Below are 20678 nucleotides of genomic sequence, written 5' to 3' on the forward strand. Positions count from 1 at the left end.
AAAGGATGTTTTCCTTCATGGGACAATCCAAAATTAGGGCTTAAAAATCAGAGGTTACGCTGTTTTTTTTCCTTCAGAGAGTTAGAATTGTCTTCCTGAAAATGTGGTGGAAACAAAGTCTTTGAATATTTTTAAGACAAAGCTGGATAGATTGTTTTGTACGCCAGTGGGGTAAAAGGTTATCAGGGATAGACAGGAATGCAGATTTGATGTTATAATCAGATCAACCTTAATCTTATTAAATGGTGAAGAGGATCCCAGAGGTTGTAGCCTATTCTTGTTGCTTGCTTGCATCACTTCTGGATCTCTCCAATCAGTGAAATATCTTCCTAATATGTGCCCTGGCTAGCCCTTTAAGAATTTTCGTATCTGTCAATAAGACTTTCTTATTCCTCAAAATTCTGAAGAATGTAGGCTGAGCCTATTCTCTCCTCATAGGCTAAATCCGTCACCCCAAATTTGATGGAGATTGTGGCAATGCAATGTGGACTAGAGATTCAGGTGTAATGGTCTGGGAAAGTGGTTTCAAATCCCACTGTGGCAGATGGTGGAATTTAAATTCATAGAAGAAAGTTTGCAAAAGAACCAAGAAAGAGATAAGGAGATTATTTCGAATCCAGCTTGCTATGGTCTGCAAACTTTAGGATATGTGGAAGCAGATTCAGTCATAACTTTTAAATCTCACATGAAAAATCAGAGTCTACCTGGGAGTTATTGTGCATTGAATATGCATTGCAATCCAGAGAAACATTTATCAACAATGAATTCACTTCAGAACAAAAATTGATGATATTTGATTCTCTTATAAGAAGGAGAATGAAGTACTTGCATTTACACTATACAGGTTGTGTCATGACAACTGGACATTCCAAAGTGCTCCACAGTCAATAAAGTACTTTTGAAGTATCATCAATATTATAAATTAGGAATCATAGCAACAATGTGCACACATCAAGTTCCCACATCAATATGATCATAAACAGATTATCTTGTTTTATGATTTTTTAAATTAAAAGCTAAATATCAGCTAGAGCATCTTGGAACTCTTCCTCATTCCTTTGTGAAATAGAACCTTTTACTTCCAGATTTAAAATGTTGGAAATAATCTAGCATTAACCAACATTGTCAGAAAGATAAGTAGAGTTGGTATTTCAGATTCATAACCTTTCATCATGTGCACAAATCCTTCCAATGGATGGACAGGTTTATAAAAGTGTTAAAAATTGGAGGTACCACAGAAAACATTCACATGAATGATTCTGGAGAAGAGGGTCTTCAGTTGTGAAGATCGGTTAGCGAGGTTAGGCCTGTTTACATTGGAGGGCTCGGTGGGAATTTAATAGAGGTGTTCAAAATCGTGAGTGGTCTGTGTAGAATAGTGAGCAGTAACTTGAGAGAACATTTAGGGGCTTCATCACAGTCAAAAGATGGCACCTCCACTAGTGCAGCATTCATTCAATATTGGCAATGGAATGTTGATCTTTTTGCTAAGTGGAGCTGAAACAGAAAGCCTTCATATTCAGAAGGAAAAGCAATATCAACTGAGCCACTGCTGACATGAGGGAATGCTGGATCACTTTTTATTCCTGATGAAGGGCTTTTGCCCAAAACGTCGATTTCGAAGCTCCTTGGATGCTGCCTGAATTGCTGTGCTCTTCCAGCACCACTAATCCAGACACTGTACTCAATAGTCCAAAAATGATATCCTTACACTACATGAACATTTTATTTGGAATGCTTTGGAAACCAAGATACTTAAATCTTGAATTAGGTGTAGTACTTATCAAAAATAGTTGGATAGATGGATGGATAATTTGATGAATACGAATTGCCAAGAATTAACAGCACAAAAAGAGAACACTCAATCCAATTAATCAATACCAATGTTTATGCTCGTCCACGTTTCATCCTAGCTCATTTCACATTATCAACATTTTCTTTTATTCCTCCATTCTTCCTCATATATTTGTTTAGCATCTGTTTAAATGGCTCTCGGAAATTTATTTCAACCACACCCTAGGGAAGCGATTGCTATATTTTTACCACTCTCTGACTAAAGAGGTTTCTCCTGAATTCATAACTGGATTTATCAGCGATGGTCTTATATTTAAGGCCCCAGATTGCGGACACTGCCAGGAGCAGAAACATTCTTTGTGTCTAGATACACAGATAGATAGGTGCATTACTTCACACCACCAGCCTGTATTGTGTGACCATATGTTCCCAGCAGTTAAGATGATCAAATCTCAGTTGGTTACCATAGCATCCACTTTCGGAAGCCAATCCAGCCAGCTATCAGTGATTGCCAGGGCGGACACCCAATGAGAAACTGCGTTCGTCAACTAAAGCGATGAGCGATGGCAAGACACAGCAAACCCTTGGCAAACGCCATGAAGTTTCAGGCTAAGCCCAGACTCTGGAATTACGTATTTACCCGCTGTCTGAAAAGTTTCAGAAGGTGGGAGAGGGCGAGGCAAGGGCGTGAGCTAGCCATGGTGCTGAAATACGCGCTGTGAGCTGTCCAGCAGGTTCGGTGCTGAATTATACACACGAACCCACTCCGCAACTTCACCTGGGCCACTTTTCAATCTAAAGACGCTCCCCAACTCTAATGAAACATTCCATACACTTGGGGGTGCAAGGGTTGGACAGCCCCCACCACCACCGGCTGATCCGTGATAGTATGGATCAATCAAATGTGGCTTGATCACATGTAGTCTGCAGGAAGAGAAACATGTTTCTATTTTACAATCTGGTCCACGGGGCGCGCTATTTCTCCGCTGCCATAAATCAATAGATAACGCCAAGGACACTGGCAAAAAAAAAGTCACTTTTCTCAAACTTCTTGGGAGTATTGTAGTAGAGCAGCCGGCCTTCAGCTCCGTGATGATTGGAATTGGGATTGTTTTAAGGTGCTCCGCTTAGAATAACATCGCTGGTTAACGTTATTGGTCGGAGTTATGGAGATAAGGAAAGAACAGTTGAAGAAATTAGCAGGGGACACCTTGGGGAGCCTACACAGGTGAGTTTGTTCCTAACCCCTCATAAAAATCTTTGCAAATAATTCATACATCGTTGGATATAAATATTAATCAAAAATGATTGTTCGTTGCATAGCCGCTCTTGTGGTTTCTTTATCATTCAAAGCTGTTGGGGCTCCTTTTTTTTCACTGTTTGAAATGAAGTGTTAATATTTGCTTCTAATTAAATTTCTCGGGTAATTGTCTTTGTATCCCGTGTCTTTATTGTTTCTCTCCTTTCCATATTACCTTCAGCGACAAAAAAAATTCTCCGAGAAACATTTTGCATGGACCCGAGCTTTCCCTACCAATGTCTTTCAGTGAAAACTCTTTAAAAATATAAAACCAATATAATCTTGGGCATTCGTTCGATTAGATTTTTAAAATACATATTCGTTACACGATGCGTTTGTTATGAAGCGGATTAGAATCGGAAACCAGAAGTAAATGCAACATTTGAAGTTAAATGCAAATATATCGGGTTCCTGTCCTGCCGCTCTAATTCCTGCATTTTGTTTTCGAACACGCGGCTCTCGGTTAATACTTTTGCAATTCATCGGTGCATCATTACAAGCCCATCCGCCAGTGTACTGGACATTTTGTCACCTTCCCAATCTGCACCTTTCCAAACAACTAAACACAATTTCCACAATCAAACGCGCCTCCCAAAATGATTTTTAAAAAGACCAAAGATGTCTCCTTGACCAATCAGCAAGGGCACGTCCGCTCTTTCACAAAGTCAAACAGGGCCTTGCTATGACTGGACAGGAAGAATTTACCCGCAGTGTACTTTATATCAGAGTGAAGGAGAATGCAGTGCAGGGGACTCTGCCCAGACGCAGGGTCGCGGACATTCGGATTTAATCCGTATCACTTTGCAATCATTTCACAAGCAACTCAACAAAAGGTTTTATTGAGTCTGTGCTTTCTTCACATTGATTATCTCTGAATTAGTGGGCACTGGGCGAAGGTGGGAGCGATTAAACCATAACGTGCTTCCTTCCAAATATTTATCTGTCTTCCTTCATTGTAAAATGAACATGAGCTTATGGTTCGTTGGAATTTAAAGGTCTGATTTTGGTTGAATAATCAAAAATTGTTTGAAACCCTTTTGTCCACTCCGTTTAAGTATGCAGTTATTTGAAGAGATTTCCAATTGTTTTGTTGAAAACAACAAATGCTGGATTCCAGAATCTGCAGTAACTTGCTCCTCTATATTTTTTTTATCCCTTTGCTGACATTACTGAAATTCGTGTTGTGTGGATTGTCTCCAGCTGATGATAATAAAACGCATTCTGCTCCCCTCCCCTACCCTCTGTGTATTTCAGCTCTGTACAATTACACACACACAGACAAAATAGATTTTTAAAGGAGAATTTGTACAAAGCCATTTCTGCTTTGATTAATCTGCACCTATACGTCCAGCAGGATGGGATATACTTATGATGGACAGAGAGTGATTACTGTGATAGCCTTAAAAATACATCATAGATTTAATCCGACTCGTGGGTTCGACACGGGGTTGAGCTTCTTTTTCAAATTGTACTTTTGGAAGGGGGAACACATTTGAAATTGCTCCTGACCAAAGCAGCAAGCGAACTCTGAATAAATATGCATTGAACCTACGATTTTCTGAGTGCTTGTGTACATTGTTCGCCTCTCTCAAATCCCAGCAGTGGCTGAACAGTCCTCGTTCATGTATAAATGATCATTTATTAATATTTCAGCGCGTTGGGGGAGTGCTGGCATTCGAGAACAGAACGATCCCATATCTAGCGCCTCTTTGTTGCATTAAAACATTTCGGAACCGGCTCCAGAAAGTTTTGCAGCACCCCGTTTCCTACAGAAGAAGAGGATTTTAATTTCCAACTAGAATTAAATTGATCTGGGAGGAAATCTGAGGGGGATTGGCCGCTTCAGTGTTTAACAGGCGCCAGTGGGAGTGCTTAAATTATTTAGCATACTTAAATTACTTGACAGAAATAAAATACTGAATTTTCCCGTCGCCTTTTGCTGTTTTCAAACGGGGAATCCCCTTCATTTGCAGCGGAAATTGCAGAACAGAACTGGTTCTGTCAATTTGCAAGCTGAACGCCGTTCGCTAAATTTCCACTTTCCAAATTTCGTTAGATCTGGGCTCGTCGGTTTGGGAGGCTCGGGGACATTATCTTTCTGGGGTAAAGGCAATTCCCTGAACAGTGGCCCATCATAAAGCCTAGGTTTGTTCGTTGCCAGGAGCCCAGGAATTCCGCCTTCCTGAAATTCGAACGAAAATTGACGCCTGGGCGACCCTGAAATATTCCTTCAATCGGAGCAACATTTGCTCCCTAACTTCCATGTGAAATATCCCTGGGCAAAGATAGGTAAATAAGATTCGATATCAACGCCGAATAAAATAATTCTTTGAAGTCTGCAAGACTTAATTAAATTGTCAGTGGTCTCATAAGAATATTGTAAATTGGACAAAGTTCAGCGAATATTAATGACAATCGTTAATAATTAATGTAATCGATCTGTTATGGGCTGGACAGATTTCATTTGCATACAATCAAGTTGAATTATTGGACGTGTTTGTGTATAGGTCAGAGCTGTGAGTTGTCTATGTGTTCCAATGAGATTTGAAAGGCAGAGTACATCACTTACTTACCCTTCCCTGTTCCCCTCTGTGCCCAGACCTGGGTCTGTGATCTTGACAGAAACTGGCGCCTTTTAATGGGAAGAAACAGGATTCATTTATCTATCAGTCCATTCAGGTAAACAGACCATGTACAAAGGACATATTTATCCAACTGGGCGCCCTACAGCCCAATGTAATATTGAAACAACAGAAATTGCTGGAGAAACTCAGCAAGTCTGACAGCATCTGTGGAGAGAGACAACAGCGTTAATGTTTCGGGTCCAATGACACTTCTTCTGTTGAAGATCAAAGCTCGCATAATATTTAATTCCAAAGTCATATTTATCGTTGATGGCGCGGATTATCCTTGATGAATAGATTGGTGAATTATTCATGGTACCGGGACAAGATGACTATTCACATGACCAAGTCTGCGGTGGGGGGGGGGGAGACAGGACAGGGAGAGAGCCGATTACCAGGCTATGTGATTGAGCCCTTGATGTCCCGAATTCACGGCGTCAATCTTGTACCAGTTCAAACCTTTTTGGTGATCCATCTCTGAGCATCCTTCATTTGTCAAGTACCTAATGTTTTCAAATAGATTCCCGACCTTGACCAGTAAAAGAGTACAAATGTAATCTGTCAAACTCTACAATTGGATTCCTGTCTGTAATCTTTCTCCCATGCCTAGAGGACGATTTAACTTTTGTAACACGCGCAAAGCCAAGAAAAGCAAATGTGGAAATAGACCATTAGAGTGACTTTTTAGGAGTCAATATTTTCTGCATAGAGTCATGCAGCACGGAAACAGACACTTCACCCGTCATGTCTATGCTGACCAACAAACAGCAATAGAACTTTATTAAATAGCATTCAGCCCAATGATCCTGCTCCATCACTAATAGCATCACGGTTGATTTGATGGTAGTATTAGTTACATTTTGTCTCTTTGTGTCACCCCCGTAACTCTTGACTCCCTCAGCAAACTATATTAATCCCAGTTACCTGCTCTGGGTACATACCCTATTTAGCCCTGGCTCATCCAGATGCTTCGTAAACATTGCAAGAGTACCTGCTCCTACACCCTCCTCAGGCAGCATGTTCCATATTCATGAGTGTTTATTTTTTTCTCAGATCTCCTTTAAATCACTTGCTCCTTGCCTTGAAACCTAGGCCCTCTGATCTTAGACACATCTGCCATGGAGAAAAGATTCTCACAATCTGTCTATGTCTCTCGTAATTGTGTGTACCTCAATCTGATCTCCCCTGAAGAAACATTGACTGTTGGCTTGCTGTGTTCTTCCAGCCTCCTGCCTGTCTATCAAGGAAAACAAACCCAACCTATTGTCTTTGGTATATGGGAGTTATTTTGTAGATTCCCTACAGTGTGGAAACAGGCCCTTCAGCCCAACAAGTGCACATTGACCCTCCAAAGAGTAACCCACCCAGACCCATTTCCTTCTGACTAATGCACCTAACACTACGGGCAATTTAGCATGGCCAATCCACCTGACCTGCACATCTTTGGACTGTGGGAGGAAACCGGAGCACCCAGAGGAAACCCACACAGACACAGGGAGAATGTGCAAACTTGACACACAGTCTGCCTGAGGCTGGATTCAAACCTGAGACCCTGGTGCTGTGAGGCAGCAGTGCTAACCACTGAGCCACCGTGATGCCCTAATATAGTTATATATATATATGTATATATGTATATATTATAGAGTATATATGTTAATATCGAGGCAAATAAACTGGCCCTATTAATAATTAACTGAAAGCTATGGTTGAGTCAGGTTGTCAATTTTTCAACTTTCACTAAGTAAAGGTACTGCGACTCCCTAGTTAACAGCACTAGGCGGTACCAACGCCACAGGAACTACAATAGTTCAGCAAGGCAGTTCATCACAGCCTTCTCAAGGACAACCAAGGGACAGGCTACAATATAAGTGGATTTGTCAATAATGTTAATATTCCAGGAAAGGAGTTTTTTAAAAAATGGTGGATTCTTGCTTTGCACAGGTTCAGATCAGAGAACAGCCCAAGGGAAATCTATCGAGGAATGTATATCTCTTTCTTCAGGAGCCGTTTAACATTGACAGCTATCTCTCTAATTTTGCTAATCACAATGGGAAAACTTGCAATTCTGAATGGAAGAATGAAATTACATTTATGTAGCATCTTCCTCCATCGCAGGACCTTCCAATGCACTCTACAGCCAATCACGCAGTATTTTCTTTAAGTGTAGGAAATAGAGCAACCAATGTTGCAGAGCGATATCTCATCAATATCTGTATACAATGACCAGGTAATTTGTTTTAATGATGTTAGGTGAGAGTTGACTATTAACTGGGACACCTCCCCTTCATTTTTAATAGAATAACATTTTATTAAATAGCATTCGGCCCAATGATCCTGCTCCATCACTAATAGCATCACAGCTGATTTTACTTTGTATTAATTGCATTTTTTGATCTGTGCCACCCTCCATAACTCTTGACTCCCTCAGCAATCGAAAATCTGTCTAACTCAGCCTCAATATCTTCAATCCATTGCTCCCTGGGCAGACAAATGACCTTCTAAAACAAAGGCTATTTGGCTTATCAAGTCTGCACTAAAAAGAACTGCTTCCACACCTATCCTGTCCCCATAACCCTGCATTAACCATTGTCAACCCATCTAGCTCGCACTTCCCTGGACACTATGAGGCAATTTTAGAATAGCCAATCCATTTAACCAGCCCATCTTTGCACTCTGGAAACCAGAACATGCAGCAGAAACCCATGCGTTCATAGGGAAAAAAAATACAAACTCCACACAGATAGTGCCCAAGGTTGGAATTGAGCCCAAGTCGCTGCTGATGGGAGATAGCAGTGCTAACCACAGTGCCATTATTTCACCCAATGTACCACATAAATCAGGGTTTTACCAGGATTGCTTCTGAGAGAAGAAATTTGACCTCATTGCCATCTTAAATGAGAAATACCTTATTTGTAACCTGTGTCCCCTAGTTATACATTCCCCCAATGGGAAAAACATCCTCATAACATCTACTCTATCAAAATCCCTCAGGATTTTAAATGTTTTAATAAAATTGCCCTTCATCCTTCTAAGCACTAAATCATTATAGGCCCAAACCTCTCAACCTTTCATTATAATGTATACCCCTTCATTTCAGAAGAGAATCATTACTGAATCATTTCTAAAGCAAATATTTTCCTTTTACCTTATGAGATTGAAACATACTTAAGATGCTGCATCACCAATGCTCTCTACAGCTGTAGTAAGACGTCTCCATTTTCATACTTCACCCCACCCTCCATCCCCCTTGCAACAATGTCCTGCATTCTATTTGTCTTCATAATACGTTACTGTACTTGCAATCTAAATTGTTGTGATTCTGTGTAGATCCTGGTTCATCATTTTCCAGAGTCTGGGTATCATTAAGATTGGCATTTATTGTTCATCCCTAGATGTTCTTGATAAGGTTATGGTAGCTAATGTTCCCTCAATGCTGTATGACCATCTAAAAACCCAAAAGTCCCCACATGGGTTGTGCACACCATTCTGTTCTTCTAAATTACCATACAACCGTGGTTTGATCTTTACAATAATTGGAAATATTGATGGCTGTCTTCTACCCGGAACTGCTGCAGATGAAGATAAATTGATGATGCTGTCAGACAGAGTTCCTGATTTCAACCCAACAAATGTATTATGAATTTAAACAAAGATATGGGGATAGATATTGTACACATAAAGCCAAAGGAGACAATTGTATACAAAGTGCTGTCAGCAGACTATTAGACATTAATGATTATATATTTCACGCAAATACATGACTCCATTATCGAATTAAATGCAATATCACTTCTATTTAAAGGGGAGTTAAAACATACACTGAGAGATAATTGTCCAAAATGGTTCCCCAATGTGTGGGTCCATCAGTCTCAATAGTGAAGTTGTCTTTTTTTTTCCTGTTGGACAAGTAATTTGTCACCTTATCCCTCCTATTGAGCTGAATAGCTGCTGGGGGTCTGTTAGCTCAAATGATTGGCTGATCTGTGAAGCCAATGGTATGTGTTCTAATCTCACACTACTTGTGGTTGCTATGAAGGACTCTCCTTCTCAACCTCTCCCCTTGCCCAGGTGTGGTGACCCTCAGGTTAAACCATCATGAGTTAGCTCTCAGAACTGAAAGAGTATGGTAATCTTTTTATTGTTTAATTAATTTTTTAAAGAGTTTGACAATGCCAAAAGTTTCAACTTCTTGACAAATATTCAGATTCTGTAAGAGAATCTAGTCTCATATGAATCTAAATTCATCCAGGATGCAGAGTTAACTTATACTTCCACACTGCCCAAGAACAGGATAATGTGCAAATGGAAATGGCAGAACAGCACCTAGTATTCCAATCCTATGTGCACCATATTTCCATCTCTTTGTGGCATCTTCAAAGCAGAACAGGCCCCCACTGAAATTGATTGCTTCATGGAAGTAGGGAACTTGTGGCATTTATGGAACTTTGATACAAGTATAAATGAATAGCTCATCACTTAAAGGGATCATTGAATGCATTTAATTAAAGATAACAAAAAATAAAGTTTTAAATTACTTTTAAAGAATTGATAATGGAATTGATAATGTCCATCAAATTGTCCATGACAGTAGAAGGTTTCGAGATTTGGCAACACATGTTCTGCTGTGTATGTCTATAACACTGTCCAATCAAATTGTCTACCACAGAATCAAACCCAGTGACAGTTATAGGGAGTCAAAGGGTTAATGGTTGCCTTTTTACTAAAGGCTGTGCAAAATGCCTTGCTAACTACTCTAACAGACAACACAGCATATTGACAAAAAAAAGTGTTCAGGTTAAAATTAATTATGCAATTTATTTGCACATAATACAATTACAGGGGTGATAAACTACAGAAAATTTTTGGTGCACATATTTACAATTCATCAAAAATTAATCAGTGCACAAGATTTTAATTATACGAATCAGTAATTATTTTTGCCAGTACCCAATTAATCAACAAGATTTTTGGAGTATGCTTGCATTGTAATTGGCTTTCTAATATGATAGCTGCCCAGATGTAAAAGGGTATTTGTATCCATCATATAGATTCTAGCTTTCAAAGTAAAATTGACTGAAACTGAACTAAAGTTATTGAAGGGCAGCTGGAGCAAACTAACTTATGACGTATTAACTCACCTTTTGAAAATAACCTTTCACATTATTCCTGTGCACACTTTATCCAGGTTTTGTTTATTTATGTGTACGTTAAGTGCATAATAATTTGGTTAACTAGAACAATGATTTTGCATCTTGGTTATGTCTTGTGAACAGTTGGATTCAAGCCTCATTTCATTAACAGTAAATAAAGTCAAATTCCATTGATAGTTCTAGTTCCCCTCGGTACATCTTTTATTTTTATTAATCATTCATGGAATGTTGACATCACTGAACATGTCAGTATTCATTGTTCATTCCTAATCATCCTTGATAATGTGGAAATGAACTGTCATCTTGAACTGCAGTAGTCAATGCGATATAGATACGCCAGCAGTCCTTGTGTAAAGGATTTTGACCCAGTGACAGGAGTGGTAACATGGTTCCAAGTCATGAGTTTGTGTGATCCAAAGGGAAACTATTACAAGGGGGCATAGCTTTAAATTAAGGGGGGGTAGATATAGGACTGATGTTAGGGGTAGGTTCTTCACTCAGCGAGTCGTAAGTTCATGGAATGCCCTGCCAGTAGCAGTAGTGGACTCTCCCTCTTTATGGGTATTTAAGCGGGCATTGGATAGGTATATGGAGGATAGTGGGTTAGTGTAGGTTAGGTGGGCTTTGATCGGCGCAACATCGAGGGCCGAAGGGCCTGTACTGCGCTGTATTCTTCTATGTTCTATGTTCTATGAAACTTGCAGCTGTTGGTGGTGCCATGAATCTGTTGCACTTGGTGCCATGAATCTGTTGCACTTGTCCTTCTAAGATGATAGAGGTCATGCATTCAGATGCCATTGTTAATTGCTGGAGTGTATCTTGTGAATGGTGCACATTGCTACCACAGTGCATCAGTGATGGAGGGAGTGAATGCTGAAGGTGGTGGATATGGTGCCAGTCAAGTTGACTGCTTTGTCCTAAATACTGTGAGCTTTTGAGTGTCACTAGATCTGCACCATCCAGGGAGGTGGAGAATATTCCTTCATGTTTCTGACTGTGTGGTTTTTGGGCAAGCATGGGGAAGACAGAATTGCTGGCCTCTGACCTCCAACAATAAACTTCCGTCTGTTTAAAGTGATGGAATTCAGAGTTTATAAGGTTATGGAACAGCAAGTGGAGATGGTTAGATTCTGTCTTGTTAGAGATAGTCATTGTCTGGCACTTGTGATACGAATGTTACTTGTCTCTGCTAAGCCCAAGATGGAATGTTGTCCAACTCTTACCACAAACAGACAAGGGCTGCTTTAACATCTGACAAAAGCCAGTAGTGCTAACTATTGTGCAACCTTCTGTGAATTTTGTGACTTCTGACTTCATGATGGTTGGGTATAGATCACTACCATGAGGAACTCCTGCAGAGGTACCCGGGAACTGAGATCATTGATTTCCAGCAACCATAGATGTTTTTCTTTCTGCTAAGGGTGGCTCTAACCAGTGATAGCCATTGACTCTAATTTAGCTAAGGCTCCTTATACCATACTCGGTCCAGTACTGCTTTGATGTGAAGAGCAGTTAGGCTAAGTGGACTCCTGATGTTCAGCACTTTTGCCAATTGCAGTTTTGTACTCTTCATGTTGCAGTATTTTCGTGGTGTAATATATTAGAACATGTTCTCCTTTTGTGCATGCAGACCATTATGGTTTTCTGTAATTGGAGTCTTTAATCTCCATTACTGTATTTATTTGTCTATAGAGTCTAATAATTACCTGTATTAGACTGTAACTCCCAACATAGTTCTTTACTGAAGTGTCAGCTGTAGCACTTTTCTGTAATTAAGTATTGACTGCATTCCTGTGTTATATTGGAATGTAAAGTATATTATTACTGTTCTGCATTGCAATTATCAACCCGTATTTGTATGCAAACCTTCTATCCCTATTCTGAATTGTTCTGTTATGTGCTGGAGTGTAGATCATATTCCTTCCTGTTATTAGAGTGGAACTGCAAATTCATAGTACTTCAACGTCTTGATCGGTTTGTGTCATTAGGACACAATGAATTAAATGAGATTTCTGCTAAAAATAGGGTGCATTACATAAGCAGGCTTAAAGCAAGACTGTTTTCTTGAGATTAAGAGGCTGGGTAGAATACAGTAGATGAAATTCATTCATCTGCGTTTTGAAAAATCTGGAAGATGTTGATCAATTCGTTTGTGCGCAGAGTAATTCATTTATCCAAAGGCATTGAGGTGACAAAGCTAAACTGAATGGTATAGACCATGATTGATTGGCAGAGTTTGAGAAGAGTTAAGAGTTTGCTGTTTCTCTTGCATTATTCTCATGTCAATTGTCCACATCTTTAAAGCACTACTGTGTAAGTGCATTGGAAATAAAATGTAGAGTTCAAAGCAGAATTAGCATAAGATTTATGAGGAAATCGATGTACATGATACTTATTCTGGAATGGTGAAGAGAGAGACCTGAAAGGACAGAGTAACTTGCATAATATGAGCTTGATACAGACTCATGAATTTGCCCTGAGATTGTGAAGTGTATTGGCTCATTAAAGACCTGATCCAATGGTTAGAGAGACAATATGACTGAGGAGAAGAAAGCTGTCCAACATTTCCCTGTGTGGAGATGCCAGCGTTGGACTGGGGTGGACAAAGTCAAAAGTCACACAATTCCAGGTTATAGTCCAAGTGCTTTGTTTGAAATCACAAGCTTTCGGAGTGACGCTCCTTCATCAGATGAAGACTTTGCCCGACAAAGGAGCAGTACTCTGAAAGTTTGTGATTTCAAATAAACCTGTTGGACTATAACCTGGTGTCATGTGACTTCTGACAACACCTTCCTGAGCCAGGCGTATATTTTTCGCATCGTTGGGGATGTTTTGAGGAGGCGTTTCTCACACATTGAATTCAAGAGTGAGAGTAGTCCTTTAAGAGTCACAATTTAAAGAGATCCCCAGGGCAATCAAGAAATATTTCCAAGTTCCAGTCATTTGTTTAAAATTTAATCTGAAGACAATGGATGGGGAGGGATGCCTGCACATGTGAGAGAAGGCAGCAAATAACACCAAGCATTGGCAGCAAGCCACAACAGCTGAGTTATGGAGAAAGGTGACAACACTTGCGCAAAAATTATCACTTTCAGACACGGGACCAGAAATCACAGGCTAGGTGTTTGCAGTTACGGAATACTATTGAGAGAGAGGAACACATGATATGACGTAAGACCATCCCAGCTCAGACCCATTCTCCACAATATAGAGGGGTGTGGGGTATGTAAAGTGCCCACTAAGCTGCTCATCTTTAGACCTTATTGAGATACTTAAGGCCCAGTGTACCATAATATGCTCAGCCAGAGCAAGAATTTGTTTATTTTCACCAAAATTGATGAACGGACAGAAAGGATGTCCGTTCCTCAAAGAATAAACCCTCCTCCCATCCGCCAGTCTTGTGTATCTCCCTTGTGCATTCCCCTACAATGCCTCTTCCTCTCCTGTGCACTCCCTTATGCCTTGCCCCACTTGTGCACTCCCCTGTATCTCCCTCTGGGGTCTCCACCCCTTTGTGTCTCTCCCACCTTGTTGTCACTCTCCACCCTCCACTTTGCCCCTCTCCCTCCTCCATTTTGTCCCTCACTCCCCTCCACTTTGCCCCTCTCCCTCCTCCATTTTGTCCCTCACTCCCCTCCACTTTGCCCCTCTCCCTCCTCCATTTTGTCCCTCACTCCCCTCCACTTTGCCCCTCTCCCTCCTCCATTTTGTCCCTCACTCCCCTCCACTTTGCCCCTCTCCCTCCTCCATTTTGTCCCTCACTCCCCTCCACTTTGCCTTGCTCTCCCTTGTACTTTATTTCACTACACCCCTTCGCTTTGTTTGTCTCCACCCATCAACTTTGCCTCCCTCTGCCCTCCACTTTGCCCCCCTCCCGTCCACCTTGTCCCTCTCTCCCCTCCACTTTGCCCCTTTCTCCCTCCACATTGTGCCTTCCCTCCTTTGCACCTTGCCCCCTTCTTCATCTCTCCCCCAACTTTGTAATTCCCTGTATCTGACCTCGAAAAGAGTCTCCCCACCTCCCCATTGCTCTCCTCCTTAGGGTGTCTAATATTTCAGTGCTCAAGAAAAACCCAGACCCACTTTGTCTGGCACCAATTACACTTCATCACAGGCCTCTATCCAACCCATGATGCTCTTGCCTTTGGGATTAGACAATGTACTAGTCAAATAATTTGGCCTGTGGTTCTAAAAGGTGGGATATCCTACCACGAAGGGTGGTACCCCAATGTTATACTGTAAGCACCGGCGTATAACATTAGCCCAACATTCCATAGAATGGGTACAGCATGAGGAGATCACTCAGCCCACTCGGTTCATACTAGCTCTCTGTGAAGGACACAAATTAGTTCCATTCCTGTGCCTTTCTCTGTAGTCCTGTAAGCATGACCATTTCAGCACATTATCCAATTGCTTTTTGAAAGCTAGCATTGAAAATGCCCCACCACATTCTCAGGCAGTGCATTCCAGATCTTCACTACTTTCTGCATAACAAAATGCATCCTCATGTCACCTCTGGCTCTTTGGTTTTATTTCCCCCACCCTAACTAGTTACAAGCCCAGTACCACAACAACAGAAATAGAGGAAGAGTCAGAAAAGAGGGAGGAACTAAATCAAAGTGGTGTTGGAGAGATAGATAGGAACAGTAGAAGGCCATTCAGCCCCTCGAGCCTGTGCTGCCATGCAATGAGATCCTGGCTGATCTCTGGCTTGACTCCATATACCTGCCTTTGAACCATATTCCTTAAAATCTTTGCTTAACAAAACATTATCTATCCCAGATTTAAAATTAACAACTGATCTCACATCCATTGTCATTCATGGAAAAGAATTCCAGACTTCTATTGGCCCTTCTGTACTTCCTAGTATCTCTCCTGAATGATCTGGTCCTAATTTTTAGACTATGCTCCCTAGTTCTAGAATCTCCTACCACTAGAAGTTGTTTATCTTTATCAACCTTAACCTTTCCCGTCGTTATCTTGAAGCTTTCAATCATATCACCCTTTAACCTTCTAAATTCTAGTGAAGACAGGCTTAATTTGTACAAACCTGAACCCCAAAAGTGCAGGCATCACGTGTTATAGTCCCTCCATGGCCAATGTATCATTCTGAAGGTGTGGTGCCTGGGAAGGACATATTGACTTTGATAATGGACTCCATCCCCTGGGATTCCCACCTCTCTGGCTCTTTTATGACTCACTTCAACAATGGTTACCACCCAGGTTTTGGCCATTTTACTTTTGGGAGTTCAACGACCACATACAGCTGTGACCCGTGGGACTAAGAGTGTCACTCCAGCCTTGGTCTCTTCAGTCACAAGCACCGTTGCTTCAGGGAGGCAAAAAACTAGAGCAAAAAGGATGCAACACATGGTCAGCCATGACCAAAAGGGGCCTCACGCACTCACTTTTGGGAACTGTTCCTCACTAAATACCCTGACCCAGACCTCTCATGATTTTAAACACCTCAATCAAACACCCTCTCAGCTTTCTCATCTCCCTGGAGGAAAATCCCAATTTTTTTTTATTCATTTGTTGAATGTGGGTGTCAGAAGTGTGGGCCAGCATTAACTGTTCATTTTTATAGGCCAAAGGGGCAATTAAAATTCAACCACACCGCCTTGGAGTTATATGTAGGCCATTTTGGAAAATCTCTTTCCTTAATGGACACTACTGAATCAAATTGCTTTTTAATGAAAATCAATAGTGCGAGAAGGTCACCATTTCTATTGCAGTTGCTTTTTTGAAAATGAATTCAGATTTCACCACATCCAAAGAGCATTCGTCTGCAGCTCTGTTACCAGTGCAATGGCATGATCACTACACTATTCTACAACCACCTCCCACTTCACAGTCTCTAGGACACAATATTGAGTTCCACAACTTCAAAGCTCTACTCTCCATTTATCATACCTTCCCCAATTTTTCCCTGGCCACGTTTTGTTTGTATCTTGTTAAGCTTGCTCTCTGAAAAGTGGACTAATTTTCCTCCTTTTATGCCTTCATTTACACCCACTTTACATCTCTATCACTCCTTCATCACCATTAGGATTCTCCTTGTTGTTTACTCCAGGCACCCTCACAATAAGCTCCACCCATTTCTCCTTCCCCTCTGTCAACAGCACAAAACAAATTACCATCCAGCCCCTTTTGGTTCAGGAGAAGAATTGCATCAAACTCAAAAAGTTAACTCTGTTTCTCTCTCCACAGATGCAGCCACACCTGCTGAGTTTCTCCAGCACATTCTGTCTTTATATTTCCTTTCTTCTGTTTATCTAACCTGAAGGCCCTCATCCCAGGAATATCTGCCCAAAACTAAGGAATCAATGACTGGAGATGGCTTTGATTGTTCTATTACCTTGATGGTTCTGGAATGAATGACCAGTGCTAAAAGGAAGGAGGGGATTCTCATCGCTGTGTGTATGATAAAGTTCTGAAGGTGTCATGTGGTTGGTTAGCACTGCAGAATTGTTTCAATAAATGATTAGCCAGTACGTTTTCTAATGATTCCTCTGATTTTGATGCACAAAGAATAAAGAACATTACAACACGAGAACAGGCTCTTTGGCTCATCAAGCCAGCGCTGACACACTTTGCCCTTCCATACTAAAACTATCTTCACTTACAAGATCGATATCCTTCTATTCCCTTCCTAGTCATGTATTCGTTCAGGTGCTTCCTGAATGCTGTTATTGTGTCTGCTTCCACCAGTTCCTCTGACAGCGCATTACAGGCACACACCACCCTTTGTGTGAAAAACGTGCCTCATACATCTCTTTTAAACATCCCCCCGCCCCGCACCTTGAACCTGTGTCCCCTAGTAATTGACCCCTCCGCCCTGGGAAAAAGCCTGACTTTCCACTCTCTCCATGCCATTCACAATCTTACAAACTTCTATAAGGTCGCACCCCACCTCCCCACCCCCCCCACCCCCCACCCCCCCCAACCTCCTGCATTCCAATGAAAACAAGTCCAGTCTGTCCAACTTTTCTCCCCCGTACCAGGCAACATCCTGGTAAACCATTTCTGTACCCTCCCCAGAGCATCCACATCCTTCTGGCTTTTACAAAAGTAATCATTCGATTCTTTAGCTGATGGAAGTTTTAATTCTCAAAGTTCCTTCAAAGTTATGGAAAGCTGACACAAGCTGACATTGATAATGCCTCAGGTTGTATTCACCTGAAATACAAAGAACTGAATTCCACTGGCAGCTACGGTTCTTTTGTGTTTTCTGGTGTCAGATTAATTCCCTTTCAGAATCACTGAACAACACCTTTTGTATTGAAAATTCACCTGATGTTTAAGGGGATTATTTGATACTCCCTGGGGATCTATATGGATCGGAAATGAGACCAAGAAATTGATCTGAGATTTTGTCAGAAATTTGACGACAAGTATGTGTGTGATATCTATTGAGCAAAGGATAGTTTTACCGCACTGAATGGAGCAGTGCATTGTTGAAGTCTAGAGATTAAATAAAGCAATAATTGTGGATTTGGGAGACCGTACACACGAAAGTTGTATCCTCATGCCAGGTGTTTTGTTGTGAATCATTCTGCTTGGGCTTGTTATGACATATTGCCGTGGCAGGTGGGATTTGAACCTGGAAGTTTTAACCCAAAGGTCGTCGTGGGGATTTGCTAGCTAGCGGGTGTGATTGACCACCTAAGAAATTCCACGTCACTGGTCAAAACCCAATATTAGGACACTACCTCCATGACACAAGATCCTAAAGCATGATCCTGGAGCTCTGGATTACTCGTGCAGTGACCTTAACAGTACATCAAAGCCTCCCCACTCCTTGTAACAACTTTGCTAACAATCAGATCAACGCATTCTGAAGTTGGACCCCGGTGTTCGAATTGACCTCTTCAACTGATGATTTGAGCCTGCAACAAGTTTACTGCAACAATAATCACTATTTGGAAGAAGGAGCTGCAGAAATGGAGTCTCAAGTTTCAATAAGTTTGAATCAAAAAATGGTGTGGAAATTAATCATCTCACAGACAGAGTTGAGAAGACTTGCACAACTTTTGATCCTAGTGGTCAGGTGAGCTGGAAGGAGTTCATTGTTCTGATAAGAACTAGTTCAATTAGCAAAGCAGTGCATGTGCCCTTGAGGCACAGTGGTAGTAACCCTATCTCTGGGATAGAGGCCTGGGTTCAAATCCTACCTACTTTGAAAATATGGTAAAAACAATAACTGCAGATGCTGGAAAGCAAATACTGGATTAGTGCTGCTGGAAGAGCACAGCAGTTCAGGCAGCATCTGAGGAGCAGCAAAATCGACGTTTCGGGCAAAAGCCCTTCATCAGGATTCCTGATGAAGGGCTTTTGCCCGAAACGTCGATTTCGCTACTTTGGAAATATGTCTGAGCAAATTGATTTGAATATTTACAATCAGATCCTCCATCAGTGCTGTTTCGGTGAATTTTGACTTACTGCAGAACAGTGCGTTCAAAAACAAGGGTGGTTATTGTCCATGCTACTGAACAGGCTAAAATGACCAAATATATATTACCCATTTAATTCTGGAGAGAGAGGATAAACGGAAGGAGACAGTTGTTGTGGTTCTGTTCGCCGAGCTGGGAATTTGCGCTGCAGACATTTCGTTCCCTGTCTAGGTGACATCCTCAGAAGGAGACAGGTTCAAGCCTGGCTTTCAAAGTAGATCATTAAACTGTATTAAATGTCATTCAATTGTAACATTCAATTCTGCCCAGCAAGGCAAAAGTGATTACTGCAGATGCTGGAAATCAGAGTCTAGATTAGAGTGGTGCTGGAAAAACACAACAGGTCAGGCAGCATCCGAGGAGCAGGAAAATTGATGTTTCAGGCAAAAGCCCTTCATCAGGAATGAATGATTCATTCTTGATGGAGGACTTTTGCCCAAAACGTCGATTTTCCTGCTCCTCGGATGCTGCCTGACCTGCTGTGCTTTTCCAGCTCTACTCTCGTCTAAATTCTGCCCAGCATTTAGGGGAGGGGCTTTTTCAAGGCTTGTGATAGGTCAGTCAGGTCAATTTAGGAGTCACTGAAGAGGAATTCCAAGGCAAGTCAGTGAAGATGTGAAAGAGGGATCACAGAAGCTTCCATGTTAAGAGTGTCGAAGTTAGCTTTGCTGTCCCATGGGTCCCTAATCTAAACTGATTCTGTGTCAGAGGCTCAGTAAGGGGTCGATAGCAATTGGAACCCTTTGTGCTGTTAGAAGTCAGGAGAAGTTCTCGGAATTAATAGACTGCTAAACCTGGCGAGTAAGAACTCAAAAGAGGTCATGACCAGAAGTGCTTCAGTGCAGTGAGGAGAGTGGGGGAGGTTAAAAAATCACAAGCTGTGTTTGTTTAATGCAGTGAAGCAAGATTGGACTATGGGAGAATAAACCAGGGGGCATGTCTCCCTTGGTGAATCTAGCTGGCTGTGAAGAGCTGAGGTTATATCTGTAAGTGAGAACGGTAGCACAGTTTTATAGTTCAGGGTTAGGGTAGACCCAAGAAAGGAAGGTGGTCAACCAGAATAGGAATAGTTGCTGAGGCAGTCCATGATGAAGTGGTTCTTTTGAGGGATACCAGACTGATAAAAGTGAAGGATATTAATACATTTGCTTTGCTATTAGCTGAAAAGGAGAAATTTGAAGGAGTACAGGGAAAAGCCTGGGAAGCGACACTGGGTGAATTACTGACACAGAGGACCATCACAAAGTGCACTGTGACCACTCTGATTCTAAGAATCATTGGAGATTGTGGGATATGAAAATTCACATTATTTGCACACCCATTTTTCCTGGACTGGTCACAATGAGTTAGAGAAGTC

At 41.4% G+C, this 20678-nt stretch overlaps 1 protein-coding gene across 1 annotated transcript in view; it reads left to right on the forward strand.

Annotated features, from left to right (window-relative positions):
• Window positions 1-2372: 2372 nt before the first annotated feature.
• LOC140489341 (vesicular glutamate transporter 1) overlaps window positions 2373-20678 on the forward strand; it is a 79579-nt gene continuing 61273 nt past the window's right edge. The window contains exon 1 of the mRNA XM_072588798.1: window positions 2373-3022. Coding sequence (XP_072444899.1) covers window positions 2961-3022 — 62 coding nt within the window. The 5' untranslated portion in view covers window positions 2373-2960. The remainder of the gene's footprint in view (window positions 3023-20678) is intronic.

Source organism: Chiloscyllium punctatum, chromosome 18 (assembly GCF_047496795.1).
Source record: "Chiloscyllium punctatum isolate Juve2018m chromosome 18, sChiPun1.3, whole genome shotgun sequence".
In the NCBI taxonomy this organism is placed as follows: domain Eukaryota; kingdom Metazoa; phylum Chordata; class Chondrichthyes; order Orectolobiformes; family Hemiscylliidae; genus Chiloscyllium; species Chiloscyllium punctatum.